At 32.4% G+C, this 23,317-nt stretch overlaps 1 protein-coding gene across 2 annotated transcripts in view; it reads right to left on the bottom strand.

Annotated features, from left to right (window-relative positions):
- Nucleotides 1-23,317, bottom strand: part of Sec3 (exocyst complex component Sec3) — a 158,777-nt gene that overhangs the window by 75,017 nt on the left and 60,443 nt on the right. For both annotated transcript variants that reach the window (XM_076454434.1, XM_076454439.1), the window contains exons 8-10: nucleotides 16,974-17,075; nucleotides 14,927-15,059; nucleotides 1,966-2,075 (exon numbers count right to left, since the gene is read on the bottom strand). In XM_076454434.1, the coding sequence (XP_076310549.1) occupies nucleotides 1,966-2,075; nucleotides 14,927-15,059; nucleotides 16,974-17,075 (345 nt within the window). The remainder of the gene's footprint in view (nucleotides 1-1,965; nucleotides 2,076-14,926; nucleotides 15,060-16,973; nucleotides 17,076-23,317) is intronic.

Genomic DNA, 23,317 nt, shown 5'->3' with positions numbered 1-23,317 from the left:
ATAACAGGTTTAATATAAAGTTTTACAAAGAAAAATGTTTGAATTTAATTTAAGAGATTTTAAAACATTATGCAAATGAAATCTGAAAACTATGAATAATAAAAGTAATTTTTATCTGAACAAGAAAATCACCTTCTCTTGGACTTTACAACACAATGATTATATGATCATAAGCAGTTTTTGGTTAAAATACTTCACTAAAAATCTGATTTTTTTATGTACAAAAGATTTATAATATTTACAAACAGCATGCTAATTTTCATGAAGATACATATACATTAAGAGTTATAGTATTAATAGTTTCATGGTTATCTGGTAGGAACACCATCAGTCAAAATGATCAAGCACATATGGAAATAGTTAACATGATGTTGATAAAGCCAGTTTTGAAGTGAAATTATTACAATGTACTTAAAAAACAACAACACTGTCCTACTGGTTCAGAAAATGCAAAATGAGATACAGTATGTGATATGAATAGTGATTGATCATTAACAGTAAACCTTTGTTCCTGAGTGGGGCTTTGCTGTCATAATGTTTTAAAAAGAGACATTAATTTAGCACATAAACATTAGCAATTAATCTAAAATATGACTTAGATTTCTTCAGTCAGTTTAACTGTTGCATTTATTTTTGAAGTGATTAAGCAGTCATACCATACATTTTTTAATATATTAATTACTGAGTAGAATTTTCACAAATTCTGTGCATATGTAGTATGTTTAACATGATAAATAGAAAGTTTTTCAAGAAACCACCAATTTCTTCTTGCCTTAGTTATGCACAGAACAAAGCCACTCCAGTACATAATCAAATTTACTTGTGAATCACTTCACAAATAGGCAGTCACATTACCTTATAAAATTACATAATGCACAAATTGTTTGTAAGTGTGCCTTGTGAATAATTTTTTATTATTATTTATTTTTCATCATATTACCTAAATTAACTTTATACAACTTCACATGTTTCTAATTTTTACATTTTAGTTACTTTTATAATATTACATAAATACATTACTCACCTGATACATTTTTGCATTATTTAAGAGTAAGAAACAAGATCAAGAGAGTTTTGTGTAAAAGGAGATAAGCACTTATCAAAAATATATTTTCAGTGTAAGATAGTAATCACACTTCCAATATTCTCTCTCTCTCTCTCTCTTTTTTTTTTTTTACAAACAACTCCTGATGAAATATCAGCCTAGTTCTTTTTATTTTACATCAGTGATATTACTATATTAAATTAAATAACTTTTTATTTAATCAGATAATGCACCTACAAACATAGAATAATATCAAGCAAAAAAACAACAAAAAACACCCTGTAACTACCATAATATTTTTGTGGCCCTGTGTAATAAAGTTTTCAAAAATTCAGCTTAGTTTATTGATGTGATGCTCAAGAAAAGAAAATTTCAAATTCAACAGTGAAACAGATAACACCAAGTACAGTGAACAATATAATACATTTATGTTACTTAATATATTATAACTTTGGTTTCCTATTGGTTATAAATAATATACTATGAAACATCAAAGAAAACTACTGGCAAGAGGATGTGGCAGGTGGGTTTGACTTTCTAGTTTATGGCTCCACAAACAAATAAGACTAAATTATGCTTTGCCTGAGTAATATTTGTATTACAATAGGTACTTTACATTAAACTCTCAGAAAGATGGTAAAAAAAGTTAGACAAGAGAAAAGACCAAGATAGAACAATTCTCATATCAGGGAATATTGAGGATTTTTTAAAATATTTCCTTAGAAAATAAAGAAGTTGTAATTTGTATAGTATTGGTTTATTAACTATGTTTTGATGCTATGTCACATTTAAATACATTGTTAATAAAACTGTTTAATTACATTTTACATAAAACTCTGCAAAAGGTTATGAGATGTGCTTTTTGGCCTTATGAAAGTGTTAACAACATAAAATTATTTTATAAATAGCTTATTACTTACTAAATGCACAAAAAGATTATTAAGATGATGTGCCAGCCTTGTTGTAAACTTCGCTCGTAGTTTTTCGCACAACTTCATCTGTTCCTTGAAAGCTGACATGTTACATAAGCCTGTATAAAAAATTATAGACACGAAGATGAAATATTACAAATTCTCAAGATGTATCTTTGTATATCATAAATGCTATTAAAGATACCTAGATGTAAATTCTGATTTACCTTGCAAAACAAAAGTTTTGATTTTACCAACTGCAAAGCATGTTTTTAATATGCATGGGAAACTTATCATTAATTTCCATTTGAGAATACTTCAGAAGTGCTTCCAGTTCACAATTTCCAAGTTCATGTATATTTTTAATGTGTAGTCCACAACTGCACTAGTACTGTTTATGTTATGAAATGTTTTATGGTCTTGCAATGTACAAAAGTTGGTTGAGTTGATACTTTATTTTGTAGATAAACATACCTTTTAAACGAAGTTACCCAGACTACTCTCAATGGAACCATCCTTTTATTGCAACTCGGACAGTATTTTGTTGATATCAGTAATGCTTTTATCAAACCAGGATCAATGATAATGAGAAACCCGCTTGAAGTAAAAATGTATTCTAAAGACGGCTGGTATGGGTATTAAAACTTTAATTAAAATAAGGTACAGAACAACATCCTTAGGTCACCTTCAGGTTAACAAAGAGAGTTTGCAGTATGGTCTGCTTCATCTGGCTGCACTTGACCCAGTACCTGGTTATGGGTCACAGTGGTGTCCTCCAGCATGTTTAAGGAGAAGCACTTGCTGCCATACTCACAGTAGGCTTCATTATAGACCACGACCTCATGCATGACATGATGGTGCTGGTGCAAGGCTAACTGGACTGTGGAGCTGTTCATGCCAAAGTGCTGAGATCTCAATGTCCAATAGCCCCTCTAAGACACAGAAGCACTTGGGGCAGACAAACTCAAAGCTGTTGATCTCCATGCAGCAAATGAAATACTTGCACATCTCTCAGAGCACACACATTTTGGGTAACTCATCTACCTCTCTGTCCAAGATGCCCTCTGTGAACACGGTTGAATGACACCACTTCTGTGGTGGTTCCTGTCTTTGTTCCAATTAGCCTGACTACAGCAAGAGGATATCATTTTATTGTACTGCAGAGAAAATGGTGGTGATATGCAGCATGTCCTTCATATTGGTACCTATCAAGAACCCATTTAGGAAAGTGCCCTTCCCAAGAAGGCCAAAAGGATCCTACAGTTGACTAGGCATGTGAGGGGCAATTGGAGGCTCATATTGTTGCTGGAATACACTGTCAGTTCAACAGATGAACTCTAAGCATGCTTAGCCCAAGGGCTACTGAAAGAGAATTACAGCCATAAAAACTTGTTGCAGCTCCAAGGTCTCCAAAGGAGTTGTCCAGGCTTGGTTTAAAAACCAAGTCATGTAGCAGATTTGCCTTCCAACCCCTTGCCACATTCCAAGACCAACATTTGATGTCTATGAGATTAACAAGGCCCTCCTGTTTCTCCTACATGACTGGGTTAGGTATTATGATGTAGCAAACTACTTCACAAAAGCTGAGCACTAACCTTGAAGGATTCCAGAAAGATGGCTAGTGCCCTGTCCTGCATATACTAGCACAGGCTGCTGAAATGGTTAAAAATTGCTTCAAATGAATCCTGGGCTCAAGTTCATGTTTTCTTTATATCAGACAAAGTGCCAATCAGACATGGTGAAAAGTAAACTCACTGAGAGCAGACCTTTCTAAAATGGTTCAATTACACACTGGAAGAAAGATTATTTGGACACCAGTGTGCCCAGGAGATGGAAGCTGCACATGAAACAAAGAACAACTGAGTGGGTGACGTGATTACTGGCTGTTGTCTTGGCTCAAAAAATATGAAGTGAGCAGGCTGACTGGAAGAAGCCCTCTGATACTATAAAGGCCAAATCAGTAGTACAAAAGCCCTCCATTCCTACTGCTAGACTCACTGGTTTCTCAGAGCAAAAGCTTCTTTCTGACATGCATATTTGGTACTTGTACCAGTCAGGTGAGAACAAAGGAGGTTGCCACTATGCAACAGACCTGGTATAGTTTTTGGAGGTATTCTGGCTTGAGCACTCAGTCACAAAGCCACAAAAGCTTGGTGTGTATTATCTGCTCCCTAGATGAGAAAGCCCTGCACATGGGTTTGTCTGAGAAGAACTGCTAGTGGTCCCTCATGACATGGTGTTGCCTCCTGATGGTGTTTTTGCTTACTGAGTGCTGACCAGGTCTGTCAATGTGAGTTACATTCCAGACAAGCAAGATGCATGTTGCCTTAGTAGTGTGTCTCACAATTATCCAGTTATTCTATGCTGAACTGCTGCATATCCTTTGGCATAGAGCATTTCAATGCTGCATGCAGCACATGCAGATTTGCTGGCTTTCCTTCAGCTGAAGAATGTAGTCACTTTGAGTTAAACCTCTTGAGTCTTTTGGCCTGCTCATAATGTTTGTAGACCACAAGCTTTTTCTGTATAGCCTTTCTAAGTGCTCTGTGGGCTGTCTAAGCTTAATCCCCTCAACTGATGGACAGGTAACCTGATGAAGCTGATTCCTGCACTCAAGTTTAGGTACAGCTAGGTAGGTTAGGTTAGATCACTGGAGGTAGTCATTAATTATTCAGACCTTCTGGAGACTTAGATAGTGAGGTCCTAGAAGAAACAGACTGTGAGGGCACAGGTAAGGCACCATCGTCAGTCTTGTTGGCCAGTTCAGCTGCTTCTATGGTGTCCTGAACATTGATGTCATTGAGGACAAACTCTTCTCTGTTTTGAATCCTAGGGTTATCACTAGAATGTTATTTTCTCTTCAGTCCATGGGATGATAGAGAAGGGAAGTGGAAGCATCTGAGAAGCACTCCTTATGCCAAGCTTCTGGGCCCAATAATGAACAGCTTTGTGGCTAATAAGGACGAGATTATCTAGCTGCCACTGTTCTGTAAACTGGTTCCACCCAAGGCAGTTTGGAAGAGCCCTTTGTACTTGGCAGTGGATCCAGTGTGGCTTTAGTAGAATGGCCTTCTTGAGGTTTTAAAGAGCTTTGTCTCTGGCCCTATTACTGCTCTAAACCTGCTCATAGTAGTCCACATGCTGCCACAGCCATTCATGCAACATTTCACATGTTATGGGTGATGGTTGTCCCTAATCACTGCAGCACACAACATGGATGCAGTCTGGTCCATACAGTGAAGATGATATCCCTTGAGATTTATTTTTGGCTCATGCACTCTGATGTCCAATCACTTTGCTCATTAAAGAAGCTGTGACAAGTCAGGGCCTTAACACCCCTTCCCTACATCTCTTTTGCAAGGCAGTAGGTCATGGTGAACACCACAGGATCTCTGTTGTGGTAGAGCTCAATTGCTCTTGTGGTCTTTCTCAAACTCCTTTGAGATAGTTCCTCTGGTAAGTGGGCCATTGTGAGGGGGTATGGTGCTTGCTAGAGTGTATTTTGCCTGTTGCCAGTATTCTGGCCTGAAGATATATGGTGTAAGAACCTGTGGCATTATAAGAATTTCTCTCTTGCGACACCACTGGATGGGAGAAACAAGCTTAAACTCTGTACCACAATAGCAGCATGTGATATATTACCCATCAACAACTCAGCTTTCCTCAGTGAGCTGCTACAATATCAAGTTTGTGGTGTACATAGATACTGCTGGCCATCACCAAGACAGTCCACTCACTAACCAAACCTCCAACCAGCAACACCAGATCTGTCTATACATACACATACATATACCAACCACATAGTAATCAGAATATCATACATCAAAAAACTGAATTATGAAGAAGTTAATATCTGACTGAAACTGAACAAATTTGCAAAACCCATGTCAGAGCAATAAGTACAACAAACCAAATGTGGCATTATGAAGTCATTTCATTATCTCAACTCAACTGTTAGAATATGGCAATACTTGTACCCAGTATTAAGAGCAGAAATGATAACTCACCCAATTTTAAGTACAGGGAAGAGATACATCCTGCATCCAGAATTATGAGCAGAAAGAGTTTATTTGTTTGTTTTTAAATTTCATGCAGAGCTACATGAGGGCTATCTGCCCTAGCCATCCCTAATTTAGCAATGTAAGGTTGGAGGGAAGGCAACTAGTCATCACCATCTACTGCCAACTCTTGGACCACTCTTTTACCAATGAATAGTGGGACTGACCACCACATTATAATGCCTGCATAGTTAAAAGAGCAAGCATGTTTGTGTGACAGAGATTTGATCCTGTAACTATCAGATAGTGAAACAAGTACTCAAAACAGCTGGACATGCAAGGCCGAGCAGGAAGGAGAACATTTGCTCAACCACAGGAACAGTGTTAGTGTATCCTACTGTCACCATTATCAGGCAGAGAAGTCTTCCAAAATCAACTGTAGGAGGAGGGAATAAAACCTACTGCAACTGGAATTAACAAGAACAGGGCCTTTACTGTACCCAACCATGGGAACAAGGAGGTGTTATAAAGTATTATGAAGAGAATCTCAAGAAAGCTGATTCTGCTCCAACCAATAGGAGAAAGGGAAGGAGGGAACCTAGCTTTGCTTTCTTCTCACTGAGTAGATAAATGTTTAATTATACTGCAAGGTAAATTTCTATTTCATACTTCAGAGGAAGTATCCTTATTCTACCACCTCAGTGACTGGTAAATGGTAAGCATTCTCATGCCCTAAAGTGCAAATGGTTGTTCACAAGGAGGTAGTATGTGTCACACACACAGTATGAAGTGAACCTGACAACAAAAACAATCAGGATCAGAATGGGGGTACAGGTGGGAAACAAAAGGTAAATAAAAAGTGTGAAAGCCAAATGGCCTTCTCAGGCAACAAAAGGTTTCAGGAAGGAAGGACTAGTTTTGATATAAGACAACATAAGAGGAATGGTAGATGATTCCAGTGACATCAATAGCATAAATATTTAAATGATGCTATCAAAAACCCAGGAGCAAAAGAAAACATATACTATACCACATACCTAATTAATCAGCTCTAAAAACAAAAAAAAGTTAAGAGTATGGAAAACTCTTAAGGAATAAGAAGGTGCTGAAAAAGTTTAATTCAGTTTCCTTCTTCTTCATTGTATTCATCCTCCAAATCACTGTCAGATTGAAAATGAGAAGAATCACTAGCCAAACAAAAGAATCTAACTCCCTATAATTAAAGCCTGTACCTCCTCAGCAGATAAAGTTGAATCCTATGCATAGATAGTTATACCAGAAGTAATGTTTACTGTAATAGGAATTTCCATTGTTAAAACACTGAATCACAGTCACTCTAAGTTACTGTATAATTCTGTAACAACAAATAAATAACAGTAAAAGAAAACTGCTGAAACATGTACTGAAATGTCAATGAAGTACAATCATCAATGATAGTCATAAGTGAAAAGACAGAGATTTAAGCAATATTGTGCCAACTTAGAAAATAAGGAATGAGTGGAAATATTACAGGGAGCTAGCTGCACCAATATAGGAAGTGTAATATTGTTGGTGGAGGGCAGTCACATACTATAAACATGCTCAAAAGAGGTGCAGTACTTGTGGGGTTTACAGCCTTATGTGCTCAGCATTGAACTTTTTATTAATGCTTAGGAGGTAGAAAGATTATAGAGATGACTTTGTGTGATAATATTTAAGGTTACATTAGAAACAGACCAGATACAGATACCAAAAATAAAATGAACAAAAAGAAAGGCATAAGAACTTAAAAAAATAACAAGAGTGGAGAAACAAAAATAAAAAACAAAAGAATAAGACAGAAATTTAAGAAAACAAATGAGAAAATTTATTAAGATCAATAAGAAAGTTGGGAATTTAAGAGACAAATTAAACTAAAGATATATAATATTTAAATAATTAAAAACAGAAAACAAATCTGACTGAAGAAAATATCAAGGAAGTTACAGGGGATATATCAAAAATTTATATAAGTTTCCACTAATAACAATAAAAAGTAAAGAAAAGCTGTAATGACTAGACTGAACTAGTATGAAATGATATCAATCAATTAAACAGCAAAGAACATAATGTCATACAGTGCAATGCAAAAAATATTTATCCCTGCAAAGTTTCCACATTCTGCTTCCTGTTGAGCTTGCAATTATGAAACTTTACAATGTGAACTTTATAATTAGAATATTGCTACAGCAATCCTAAGTCAGTCCAGGTGCAAAAGATTAGTTTGAAAAGTCACTAAATAAATATATATTGGTCTCTGTCTGTGTGTAATAAAAGTGGTTTAATTGACTTCAGAGTAAATCTATCTGTTCAAACCACAACTTGCATGGAAATACAACAAGCCAAACACTCAGATCAGGGAGTTTTCCAAACAAGTCAGGGATAAAGAGGTAGAGAAACAGAGATCGAGAAAAGGTTAAAATAAATCTCAAAGTCACTGATTATACCTTTGTAATGGTGAAGTTCATCATTAACAAGCAGAATATCCTTCCTACCACACAGTCACTTTCCAGATCATGTTGCCCTTCCAAACTAAGCAGTTGGGCAAGCAGTAAGTTGGCAAGGGATGGCACTGTCAAACTAACAGTGATTTTGACAGATATGCAAAGTTCCACATTTAAATTGGAAGTCAGTATTCATACATCAACAATATCCTGGTCCTTACACAAATATGGCATGTATGAGTGAGTGGCAAGAAAGAAGCCATTACTGAAAAAAAAAATCTTAAATCTCATATGGATTTTGTACAAAACAAGTAAATTATACTGCAGACATGTGGCAGAAGCTTTTGTGATAAGACAAGACATAATCGACATAGACATGGTTTTTTTGGTCTAAATTCAAAGTGTTACTTCTGGCATAAGCCCAACAAAACAAATCACCCACTTAATACCATTCCAACTGTCAAGCATAGTAGTAGCAGCATCATAGTATAGGATGCTTCTCAGCAGCAGCAACTGGGAAGCTTGTCAAGATTGAGGAGAAGACGATTGGTGCAAAGTATGGGTGAATCCTGAAGAAAAACCTGCTGAAGTCATCCAAGAATCTAATCCATTTAGAAAATGAACATGTAAATGCAAAAATTAAACCAACTACCCCTGCTTCTGTTTCAACAAAAAATTCTAATACAACATGAAACACCTTTTAACCTTTTTACAATAGGTAATTTAAGAGAGTTCTGTTCAAAATTTAATTAATACACTTGACATCAAAACACAGTTGATAGATCAAGTCATAATATTATTTAAGTTTTAGGTTCATAACTTTATAGGGAAATAATTTTTAAAAATCCTCAATACCCCCTTTCTTTGAGAATTGTGACATTTGATATAAATTATTTATTATAATACACCTATTACTCAGGCAAAGCACGATTTTTGTACCATTCAATCTTATTTAATTTCAGAACCTCAAACTAAAACTTTTGACCCTTACCTGTCACCTCCTCTCTTTCAGAAATTTCAAGTAGTTATCTCTAATGTTTAATACTATATTATTTATAATCAATAGAAAGATTAAGTTTTACTACATAAAATGATATATTACATTGCTTGCTACATAGAGGATAGTATTATTTTTATTTCAGTTCAAACTTTATTTCATGGAAAACACATCAACAAGCTTAATTGCAGTTTTAACAGTTCTTATCATATAGTCACAAAGCAAGAAGAATTTGCTAGAAAATACTATCTAATTTTTATGTGTTATTACTCAGACTTCTTAGATGCATTATTTAATTTAAAAAAATGATATATTTTAGTAATATCATAAGTATAAAACAGCATGGTTAAGTTTCACCAACAAACAACAGTAAATGACCCAAGTAAATACTTTAATTTTTGTTGTTTATGTATATTCTTTATCTTTTATCATAAAAGTATCTGAAATGTAAAAATCATAATTTTACTAGTATAGATTAGGTAAAATAAAGAATAATAATTTTTCATGAAGTGTGCTTGCAAACTGTCTGTGTGCAATGTACCTCGATAAAGTAATATAAGTTAGAAATTCATCAAGTGAATTTAGATTTATACTGTTGTAAGGTTTAAACTATTCAAGATAAATAACTGTAGTTTTCTATTACTATTTGCAGTATTTTACAGAAAGAAAAAGGGTAATTTAGAATAACTTCCTAATTTTTTTTTATCAGGGTTATTAGGTCAGTCAAATTTTTCAATATGATATAGAGTTACAGAATAGAAAATAACATAAAATAATTTTTTTCTAGGAGAATAAAACTTGACAGTTATTTAACAGGTTTTAGAGATCACTAAACATTAGGAGTCTTTTGTGCACAAAAAATAATATATTTCAAATTTAATTTTCTTAATCTTTAAAACATTCTACATAAATATCAAAGGTTGTTCTTTTCAGTTAAAGTTTATACTTTATCTGTTCTTTCTATCCTAACTCTTATGGTCAATTTGTACTCGAAACGAAAATACAAAATTGATATATATTACTCTTTCTCCTTCCTTGAATGAATGCAAATTGTAACAATAAATTACAGTTACTTATCCTTAGAAGTTTGAAGTTCATAATAATGTACTTAATAATAATAATTTATACTTTATTTTACTGCCCATTAACCCTTGTATAATTTATAATCCCACCAAACAAGGGTGAACACGTAACCCACATTTCCATACTGAATGATGTAATGCACAAACTGCTTGTGAGTATACTTTAAGTGACCTAATAAGTTTCCAATTTTCATATTTTAGTCACTTTTATATGGAAAATAAAAAACATACAATAAAACATATATCACTTCTGGCATTTTGTTTTTACTATAGGTTCTTAACAAAATTTGAGATTATTATATTTTATACTAATGGTACTAATACACTAAATTTTATTTACCTAAATAATGCACCTACAAATACAGAATAATAATACACAAAAAGCAAACAATAACTATCATAATTTATGTCTTTTTAACTATGACATGAGAGCCTTTCAAAATTAATCTAAGCCTGTCAATATGAATACCATAAGAGAAATATCAAAGTAATGATTTGTTTGTTTATTTTGAATTTCACACAAAGCTACTCGAGAGCTATCTGTGCTAGCCATTCCTAATTTAGCAGTGCGAGACTAGAGGGAAGGCAGCTAGTCGTCATCACCCACTGCCAACTCTTGGGCTATTCTTTTACCAACGAATAGTGGGATTGACCGTAACATTATAACACCACCACAGCTGAAAGGGCTAGCATGTTTGGTGCAATGGGGATGCGAACCCCCAACCCTCAGATTACGAGTCACACGCCTTAACACGCTTGGCCATGCCAGACCTAAAAACTAGTGAGAATGGGTGTGTGTATTTTCTTATAGCAAAGCCACATCGAGCTATCTGCTGAGCCCACCGAGGGGAATCATACCCGATTTTAGCGTTGTAAATCCGAAGGTATACCATTGTACTAGCGGGGGGCAGTCAAAGTAATGATAAAATAGACAATAGTCCATACAGAAAACAATGAAACATTATACATCATTTAACAAATTTAAACTTGGCCCTTCTGTTGGTTATAATTGATACAAAACATCAAACTGAATTACTGGTTACTTGTGAAAGAGAGGATGGGACAAGTGGACAATGCAAATGGATCTAATTTTCTAGTTTATGATTCTGTAAATAAATACATTTGAAGGTTATAAGAATTATGCTTTGCTTAAATAATATCTGAATTATAATGATTAATTTACATTGAATTCTGTACTCCTCAGAGAAAAGATCTAGATAACAAATATCATAATTTTCACACCAAAGAAAACTGATGATCTTTTAAAATATCTCCTAATAAAATTAAGAACTTAAAATTTGTACAATATTAAATTTTCATTTATTAACTATGTTTGATGCCAAGTTTATGTGTACTATAAATGAGTATAAAGTAGTTTAAGTTAATCTGGAAAGTAACTGTAAAAAGTCATAACATGTGCACTTTGATTTACTTGAGAGGGTGAGAGGATTTAATTAAAAGGAAAAGCTTTAATGACATTAATTAATCTATCAGTTGAAAAAAAAAACAGCTATCAAGCACTGCCAGCTACCTCATCCAACAAGTTAAAAATGACAGACCAAAAGGAAGTGTCCAGAGTAACTACACTAAAGGAGGATGCAAGAAAAAAAAGAGACCTTAGTAGTTTTCTAAAATTTGGAAAGGTTTGCTCAATTTTCTTACCTAGAATGAACAACCAGAAATGATAAATTCATTGGTACACTGAAATTTTAAATGCCTCGACAGACAAGAATCTGAATATTAGGCTGAAGCATAACAGGTGTACAACTTTAATGAAAGCTCTCCACATGACAACAAAACATGAAATCATTAGGCACCACGTTGAATTTACATGATCATCAGATCAAGTAATTCTGAAATATCAATGCTTTCTAAAAATAATCTAGAATAACTGAAATGATCAGTTAGACAACAAAGGAAATAAATCACTAAATAACAGAGATATATTGCTAGGAACTAAAGATGAAAGCCTTTATTGAATAAAAAGTCTAACCAAAGGATGTTAGAAATAGGGAACTATTATAAGTATCAGAAACACAGACATTAAAGCTAAGACTTTGAGGAATCAGAAGTTGTTAATTATATTGAAGAGGCAATACCTTAAGACCAAACCTTTAGAATCCAACCAAATCAAAGGAAGAACAAGCCAACCACATATTAAAAATATATATACAGGAATTAGCTGAGATTAAAAGTGAAGACATTCAGCTGAGAATACTACATTTGCTTCTCTCAAGGCAAGAAGTTTGTTATTTTTACAAGTCCATTCATTTATTAATGGAAAGCTCTACAGTATTTTGATAAACACTGGTTTAACATCTACAACTGTTCAATGTGATTTGGTAATGATAGATAGAACTTCAAGAACTCTTCTAAGAGACATTTTGTACTGATCAAAATGGTTTTCAACATTGAATCTCAAGCTGAAGAGTGGATATTAGTAAGTGCAAATTGACAAGGAAATTAATGAGAAGACAGTCAATACTGCATAAAATGGATTGTGGAAACTAGTATTTCCATTTCGATTATGTAATGTATATCTACATTTCAAAAGCTATTGGAATGCATTCTCTGAACTACCCAGAAGAATGATATTAATTTACTTGGATGACATAATTACACATGAAAAGGCCTTTGATGATGTTTATATTGGATTAAAGAAAGTTTTGGATCAGATTAAACCAATTATTCAGTGGAACAAGAATAGTACAGGAAACAACTCTTGGCAAACAGTATCTCCACGTGGCTTAAAAACTAAGAGATATTGGACATTATGCTAATAAGAGGGCTTATGTTAGAAACTAGATGTACCACTTGTAGAAACAATAACTATAGTTTATAATTTTACAGCCTCCACACTAAAAGTGCTTATTTATTTCTACAACCTCCCTCAAGAACTGGACACTTAGATGTTAAAAAGTCAATTGTGGGAGTAAGAGAACACTTTTATTGGGCTGGGTACTGTACATCTGTGGTATATATTATGTAACCTCTGCTGTGAGCAAAAACATCCATGAAAGAAAAGCATGAGCAGCTTTAGCAGTATTGTCCTGGAAAAGACAAGGACAAATGTCTTTCATCCAACTTCCTATGGCACAATGAAGAGATACAACTGTACATTTTTATAACAATTAGCCATTTCCTTGGAAGAACATCAGAAAGTGTGAGATCAACACATTCTGTTGCCTCTCATGAGTTATTAATTACCAGTATGCAGTGATACAAGCAACACACCATTATCACTGATTTTTGGGACCTTCTGTACTCACACCTGAAAAAGTACTCAACAGTCTCAAAAAAGAACATGTTGAAATTTATAGCTTCTAGAACAACAGGTTAAAAATTAGATATTAGCACAAACCAACATTTCATACTCTGTATTGTTATTTCATAACATGTATATCTGACTATTACAAAATGATCTTAATAATCATTCTATTTCACAGAGCTTATAAACTTAATAAATATTACTGTAATTTTCAGTATCAAAAATACTTGGTTAAAAAATGCTTTCCTTTATCATTCATCAACAAAAGTATATTTGAATATCTTAATAAAGTTTCTCTCCCAAGACTTTAGATTTCAATATTCCCAAATGTTCTATCACTTTGGTGTTACCCTTCACTGGTTCTCTTGGTATCAAACAAAAAGACAAAATGAAGAACATTTTAAAATTAACTTATTCCCAAGCCAATTTAAGACTAATTTTCAAATGAAACAAATAAATATGTAATTTTCTCATTTTCAAAGACAAAATATTTCCTACAGAAAATGTTACTTGTGGAATATCAATGCACATGTCCACGTTCGAGGCATGACTGCTTTGGTTCAACAACACAAATTTTAGTTACCAAAATCAAGGAACATGCTCAAAACAGCCTTTAAAACAACTATGAAACTTACAAACATCTAAACCAAGACTGTAGTAAAAAGCCAAACACTGAATCCTTTGAAATACTAGACTCAACAAAAGAAGAACGAATATAAAAGAAAAAGAACTCCTCTTAAAATACGTAACCAAAACTAAACAAACAGCTAATGCCACCACTTCATCTCAAACTGTGATTAATTTATCATGTCTGAAATGGGCAAAAAATTAGATGTTTTGAAGCCCTTATGAACTAATTAGATACATTTATCAACTGGATCTAAATATATCATCAATGGTAGGCAGTAATAAGTTACCCATTAAAAAAAAGGAAACTTATGAAAACTTACATAAGAACATATTAAACAGTGAGAGCCATCTCTGAAAATAGTATAACTAATCCTTAAAAACATGACATAATTCATTAAACATTGTATTACAAGCCAAAACTGTGTATATAATGTACTTTAAAATGAATTTTTGTCATGCAATGAAAAAACATTTTGCTGAGAGGTAATATGAATTTTCAGTTTTGATGTGCAACACAAAAAATACATCCTTACTTGGATGTATCTGGGCATTCATTGCTTTTTGCAGGGCATTAGCTGCAGCTGCAGCTGCTGCAACACCTTCTGAAGTCTTGAGATCACCATCTAGCAGAACCATTTGATGTTGGTGAGACAGATCTAGCTGATTCTATTCACAAAAAAATAAAACTCTAGAAATATCAATGTGACTCAGTATAAATCCCATCTCTCTTTAAAATACTTCTTTTCTATTATTATTTATGAACCAAGTGACTTGTGAGTCCATGAGCCCCTAATAACATAGAAGTCATATTAAAACAAAGAAAAATAACAAGAATAATGCAATTAACCCACTAATTACTTCTGGGGAATTCTAAATATTTTAAACAGAAAATGAGTGACTTCACCCAATTTTTATGGCCAGTTCTTTACACTATTGTTATAACAAGTATAAACACATAACTTTTTGAAGTAGTGCAACATATTTACACTCCTGATATTGAACAACATAAATACAAGTCTGTAGTTCGAAGATTAGAAAAACATATGAAAGTTTTAAAAATTAATCAAACTCAAATTATTTACTTTTTCATTTAAAAATTTACAAAATTTCATTTACAAAATTTTAAAAAATACTAAAATGAAGATTGCGTGAAAGTTAAACTGACACTGTATGATGCTCATCCAATTACTGCACAGGTAACAAAATTAAATTAACTTCAGGAGAGTGCTGTCCTGAGATACATTATGTTTTATTCTACCACATATGTGTAAAAACCTTCCCAAACAGATTTAAATATATGTACAAGATATCATCAGTGGAATCGTACTTTATTGCTTTCTTGTACGAACTGATCTGAGCTTCTTATATTATTCCCTGAACTATGCCCAAGGATACTACAATCCTATATAAGATTTTTGGAAAAATTGAAGTCATTCCCAAAATATTGAAAATCTAATTGAAGGTACTATTTAGATTTGGTGTGAAAGTGAAACAATTAAATGTACCATTATGTAAGGACATAGTTAAGGAGGACTTGAACAGTTCCTTCATGTGAGTTGGTACTCTTGACTGGCAGCATAACATTTGATATTGAAAATAAGTAAGGTGGCATTTGATGCTCTAGAACATTTAAACAAAAAATTACAAAGTTATGATAGACAGTTGTCAATTAGTTGTTGTGCAGATTCAACCTCACAGAAAACTGCTTAGTCCAGAGTCAATTCAAAGCTTGAATGTAAGAACTCCATAAAAATTTTGCCACTGATGTAATATGTATGAGCTAAGCATTTTTATAGGTGAGTACTCTTGCAATTGTCTCCAAGCTGATTCTGATAAGATAGTTATAAGTTCAATAAGCAGCTGTCAAGTTAAACCACATAGTATCAGATTGGTCTGAGGTTCACCTGTTAAATTTTCCACAAAATTACTTGAGGGATATCTTAACTAGTCATCCTTAATTTAGAAGTAACATACAAAAGGCAAAGCAACTAGTACACATCATACACCACAAACTCTTGAACTGCTATTTACTAATGAAAAGTGGCACTGGCAGTTACAGTATTTACATTATAATGATCACACAGTTGAAATGGTGAGTATATTTGGTAATGGGATTCAAACCTATGACAAGTAGATTATGAATTTAGAATTTAGACATACATCCAACAAAAACAAAATCACATATCAACAGTTTGTAACAATGGTATAAACTACAATAATTTCAAAACTATGGATACAGTTCACAATAAACAAAAACTTTTGATTCTTTAAAGTCTTCTAATAACCCATCAAGGGCAATATCTGAACTAACAAGTTTCATTTACTCCATTACTTGTACAATTGTGATCTTTATGAATTCAATTTCTGATTGTAAAACTTTACATTCCATGCAAAGAACTTAAAGTTAAATGTATCTTATCACAATAATGTTATGATAAATTGATAACTTTAGTTCCCCATAATACCTTTTTCACCCGGTATACTATAATGAAATATCTAAAATGAGGTGCAATTTTGACAAAAGTATCTTCTGTCATCTTTAACAGTTTTCATCAAAAATTTTGTTCTAGATATACTTACCACCATATTCTCCAATTCATCCAAAAGTTTTCTATGATTTTTATTCTGGATCTGAATCAATGTGTCTTTTTCTTCCATTCTAAGAACACTATCACGAACATTCTGAAAAAACAAAATGATATAACAGTTAAAAAGCTGGTGCTGTTGTATTTTAGAAATTTTGTGCATATGCTCATTTCTAATTTTGAATTTGTCATAGCACCCACTATCAACACTCAAAATGCATTTCTCTAATTAAAGTGAACTTTGATCATAACTCTTACAATTCATCCAAAATGCAATGCATTGTGACAATGGAATTTAAACCATGTACCCTCAGATTGACCTTCAAAGCATGCTATAAGGTTATGAACCAGCTCACAATTAGAGACAATTCAAAATACTCCTAAGCATTATAGAACTTTTAAATACTTAATTCTCACATATACCAAGGTAGAGTACATTATATAAAAGATTACTTTAAGACCCTCATTACATCTTAACAAGTGCTACAGAAGAGACACTACATTGGAAAAATCAACCATTATACTGTTATAGATTTCTGAATATTATTTAATATCATCACTGGTGGTTTGGGTTGAATAACAAAAGATTAACTAGATTTAATAAAATTAGAAAATAAAAATATTAGGGTTAAAGTTTTAAATAAAATCTTATTCATAGTCTATACTACAACATTATATTAGGCTTAGGCTATGTAATTGTACCTTCAGGCTTAGTTGTAATTCAGTTTAATGGTATATTTAAAAAAAAGTTAAATACATTGTTTTATTAAACAATACAATCTAAATACTACTTAAATGTCTATTTGTGTTCTAAGGATTAAATAGTTTACTTAGGTAGTTTAAATTCATCAGTTTCAATTCAGTTTATAGATAAATTATAAATGAGATTAAATACATTACTACTAATAATATTAATCTTATGTAAACATCAAATAAAGTAAACACTACTTATTCATCATTGCTCTAAAATTAAGGATACTCTTAATTAATTTAGTTTGAACATAAAATAATAATAAACTAATATATTTTATTCCAAAATATTAGTCTTAATAACAATAGAGTTGATAATAGCATACTATATTTACATTTAATACAGAGTATTTATTTTCAGGCTACAAACATAATGGTTAAGACTTGTGTTGGACTTGAGCATTCACAGTGTGTTAGGTGTGATGGGTGCAGTAAGCGGGTTCTATATGTGAACTCTGGACTGGTATACACTTTTGTAGATTAGAGAAGTCGGAGACTATCACAATTAAAGTAGAGATGATAGAAGAAACAAAGTATACTATGAGAAATTGTAGCAGGATTTAAAGAGGAGCTTAAGCTTTTACATGCAAGAACTATATCAACTAACAGTGTTTTTCAGAAAGTTAGAAACAGTATTATTGAGTCTAAAAATGATGAATGTAATTATGCTGAGCCTGTTCTATTGATCAACAGGTTTTAGTCCTTGACTTGTTCATAAGAGAAAGTAATAGAGAAAAGTACAAGAAAATGGGTCAGAGAAAGATGTGGATGATAAGGAGGTTATAGTTATAGGTGTTTCCTTGACAAATATAAATACACAATAAAATAATCAGATTATGTTACTCAGGGGCACAGGTGGGGAATATAACTGACAGAATGGGAGATATAATAAAGGGGCTGTCAGAGAGGCAATTTTACTTGTGCATATATGGGCTAATGATGCATGGAAATATAGGTCAAAGGAACAAGTTAACAAGTACAAGGGGTTGATAAAGGCATTTAAAAAAAAAAAAGACCATAATGTAATTTTGTCAGAGATACTGCCCAAAATTAATTGTGGAGATTGAGTAGTAAGTACATCACTAGGGCTAAATGATAGGCTTAGGTTACTATGTAAGAATTAGCAGATTGGTAGGTTGGACTAGTGAGGTCAGTTCAGTGGAAGAATGGAGTCTTTTGAAATGATGGTATACATTTAAATAGGATAGGGATTGGCTTGTTTTCTAAGGCTAGTTACTGTAATAGAAGTTTCAAACTAGGACTAGACAGTGGTGAGGGCCACAATAAACTAAATGCAAAAAAAGAATAAAAATCAGTGAAATATTTAGTATAGAAAATGATTACAAAAGCAGTTATAAGGATAAGCTTAATTTTCACTGTTGTAATACTAAAAGTATAGAAATAAAACAGGAGACTTTAGAATACTGGTAGCAATGGAGAATTTTGATAGAATGGGAATAACTGAAACACATGGTTAAATGTACATGATTTTAGTAACAGAAATTTCTTCAAAATACAAGATTACAGACTATTTAATAGGGATAGGGTACTAAAGAGAGAAAGAAGAATGGCTTTACGTGTAAAATGCGAGTTATATCCCTTTAAGTAGAGGGTATCCAAGATAATAGCAAGGAGATTGAATTTTGTGAATTGGACATTTAGTTATTTGGAGACACTTATAAGATGTGGATAAATTTTAAACATACATTTTAAATGCTCGAAATAAATATATTCCTTAAATAAAAAAAAGGTTAGAACTGCAAATAAAAACCATGTTGGCTCACAAAGAGTATAAGACATAAAATTAAAGAAAAAATCATAAGTTTAAGTAATTTAAATTAACTGGTATGACAGGAATTTTAGAAGATTATAGAATATCAAGAAAGTTGGTGAACAGGAAATTAAAAAATCAAAAAGGATATATCAGTAAAGTTTGCAAAAAATGTAAAAATTTAGAGTGAGGATTTATTTCAATATATAAAACATAAACAAAATATTAGGATCAGGGTAAGATCCTGAAGGGGCAGATAAAGGAAGACTCGTATCTGATGGTTATGAGATGGCTGTATTATTTAACATTGCTTTTCCTTCAGTTTTTACTGAGGAAGATTTAAGCAGGATTCCACATGTTGAACAGTTGATAGATGAAAATGAGATTCAACAAGATGACTGCATTAATTCTGAGCTGGTTAAGAAAAGCTAAGGCTCCTGAATCCCATAATATTTTTTCAATGGTTTTGAAGGAGGTTAAGGGCTGGATATGTCAGCCACTTGTTACTAATTTTTGTAAATCCTTAAATAGTGGGCAGGTACCTAATGATTGCAAGTTAGCTAGTGTCAATTCTTTCTTCAAGACAGGTAATAAAAACCCAGTAAATACAGGCTCATTAGTTCTAGATCAGTTTTGGCAAATGTTTTAGAAACTCTGATAAAAGATGCTTTACAAAGCCACTTAATGCTACATCATTCAAAACACACTTAGAAAAATTAATTATTACATTATCTGGCTTTTCTAAAAAAGAATTATGACTGAATCATCACCATAAACTGTTTAGCTTAATCAATTCATTTTCTCTAACCTGTATCAAAATCTTATTACTCTGTGTTTCAGCAAACTGTTTAAAATGTATAAAAATCCAAACATCTCACTTTACTTTCCAGTATTTTAAACAGCTATATAATTTTTCTTGTGAGGGATTTAGCCAACTTATTTTTTCTTTTGTTTCAAAATTAAGTAATTCAATTTAAGTTTTATGATGCTGCCTTGATTAGAACAGCTAAGAGATGGAGACATTAAAGTTAAAAAATGTTAACATACAAAAAAAACTTTCTTGTTCACCTGCTGTTGAGATTTTGCACACACAAACCACTAGCCTCAAACTCTCTCATGTAAATCATGATTTAACAAACATTGTTAGCACACAATTTATTCACCAGACAACATTAGATGACTGCATCTTAAAGGTGCTGTTTCCCTTCCAAGTTACATATGTGTAGGGAGGAAGGAGAATAAGATTTCTAGATGTCAAACAGTAACAAAAGTTGATTGCAGGCATTTATGAGATTGCCATAAACAAGGAGAGTAAAATCATGAATTGAACAGTGCAAAAGAAGAACAACGTTATACAAGAAACTATCCATCAAGTATGGAACTAAAAATCTCATATGTGAAGATGAGAGGGAAATATTCCTTAATGAAAATGTCGAAAGTTGGAGGAAGAGAAACCTCATTAGTGAAAACAAAAAGGTTGCCTACGATGCCAATCAGTAGAAAAAAAATCAAAACAGACCTGCCAAACAAGATTCAACCCACATGACTTGACAAAAAGTGTCATGCATCATCACCAAGACTCATGGGAGTAGGCAGACAGAAGGAGACACACAGAAAATAAGAGATCAATTCAAGCTAAAGGTGTTTAGAAACCAAGCATCCAGATGTATGCATTGATCACATCAAAGAAAATGTTACAATAAATGGACTACTGAAATGTGAAGAAAGGCATCATAGATGTGGATCATCTTTTTCTAAGGGCTGGGAGAAACAACTTGTTATGAAGAAAAAACCCTTCATTTTAAACTGAGGAGTAATCAAAGTAGATTTCAAATCCTTGCTAAATGTATATAAAAGATTTTGCTGCAGGCTGAGATACTTCTACTATTCATACCCTTCTATCAAACAAGGGTATCCATCAATGTATGTCAATATAAACAATCAAGGGTAGAGGAACATGAAAGGAAAGCAAAACATTAAAAATAAACTATAAATGAAAATGTAGAAACACGAAATTATGTATATGACCCAAAAAGATATTGTAAAACTATTCAACAAATAGTTAACCCTCTCAAGCCAGGTTTTTGCACCTTACATTCAAACTTTCATTAAACAAATCTTTGAGTTATACCAATTAGTATAGCATAAAACCTTAGCTACTAATGCACATATTAATAGCATACAAGTTTTAAATTCCTAATTCCATGAGTCAGTATTTAAAAAATCTTGAATTTTCCCTAACATGACACACAACATTTTTCACTCTAGGCATTTTGTCTTCTCTATTTTATCCACATTCCCTTGAAAGAGCAATAACTTAAATGTAAATTACTCACTACAGTCTCTCATTGTTCAGACAAATCATACTTTTATAGCCTTCAATTCTGTTTGGTAACAGAACTACTAAACAGAAAATCAGATCCCTCTACAACATTCACTTGTTACATCTTTTCTTTAAGGATATGTTTGTAGTTATCTCTTGTTTAATTATGCAATACATAGTACCAATAGAAGTCAAAGTTATTGTGTAACTTTGTGTCCTGAACAAATAATATTCATTTTCACTCAGAGAACAAGTAGCATTCCAGTGAGAACCTTAACAACTACCTTGGATGAATTTGTAACAGCTCTTGTTACATAGTTAGAAAGCGAAAAATATTTTGAGAGTTAGCTGAAATCATCTGTTTTTTACATATTATCAGTCTATGTTCTTTCATGCATTATTTAGATATATAAAATTATTTTGTGCATTACAAATCTTAATATTAAAATATTAGGCATCAGTGTCCTTGACAATTAACAGCAAGAAAAAAGAAAATTTGGTTAGTAGTTTATTTCTTGTTTTTCACATTTATTTTTATTTATTATTATAGAAGTAAAAGGTAATATATGGATTTTTTTTTAGGTTAGCTAAGATTAGATTATGTAAAATAATAACAGCATAATAAAAATGTTTCACAAATCAGATACACAAACAGCTTGTAGTAACTTGTGCATAGTCATTGTATACTGTAACATGACCTGAACATGCTCTCAGTGTGATTTAAAACTTATAGTGTGGACAGTAGTGAAACATGGTTCAAGGGCAATAAAACAATAAAATTTAATCATAAATAAATATTGATTGTTATGAGTTTAAAGCGACTTAAGATAAATTAACAGTTTCATGTTACAATTTGAAGTCATTACAGAAAAAATATATAATTTAGATTTTCTTTTGGTGTTTATGAGGTCAGTAAAATTGACTGAATGCAGCTTAAAATAAGGTAAGAGAAATAAATGATAAAGTACAGTGTTTTACTAAAGAAAAAACGTTTGAAAAGTATTTACAAAGCTTTAGGGATTACACAAGGAAATTTGAGATTTTAGATATAAGGAAGAATATTTTTAACCTGAACATGAAAATTACTTTACACATAGACTATTCAAAATAAATACATGAACAAATCTTTATTTTAGTTCATTAAAAATACTTCACTAAAACACATGCATTTTTTGTACATGAAACACTTGTAATGTTAATGGAAAGAACTGAGAATGTGCCTTCACAGAGCAATTTAACTGATGTTCCAAAAGTAATTTTTAACGTTCACTGTGATTTACATGTCAAGAAATATGGCAGTGCAATGTATTTATTCTTGCATGCCCAAGTTGCTATTACCAAAGCAATTCACACAATAATGATATCATTCTTTATAATTGTTTGTCTTACTGCAACAAACACTTTAGGTCTTGTTTCCATACTATCCATCATTGAAATAGCATAAATTTTGAGTGAATTGAAAATGTTTTGAAAACAGTACTCAAGATCTAAACAC

The sequence above is a fragment of the Tachypleus tridentatus genome, chromosome 1 (assembly GCF_004210375.1).
Source record: "Tachypleus tridentatus isolate NWPU-2018 chromosome 1, ASM421037v1, whole genome shotgun sequence".
Classification (NCBI taxonomy): Eukaryota; Metazoa; Arthropoda; class Merostomata; order Xiphosura; family Limulidae; genus Tachypleus; species Tachypleus tridentatus.
The sequence above is the reverse complement of the archived record's forward strand: the minus strand, read 5'-3'. Positions and strand labels throughout refer to the sequence as shown.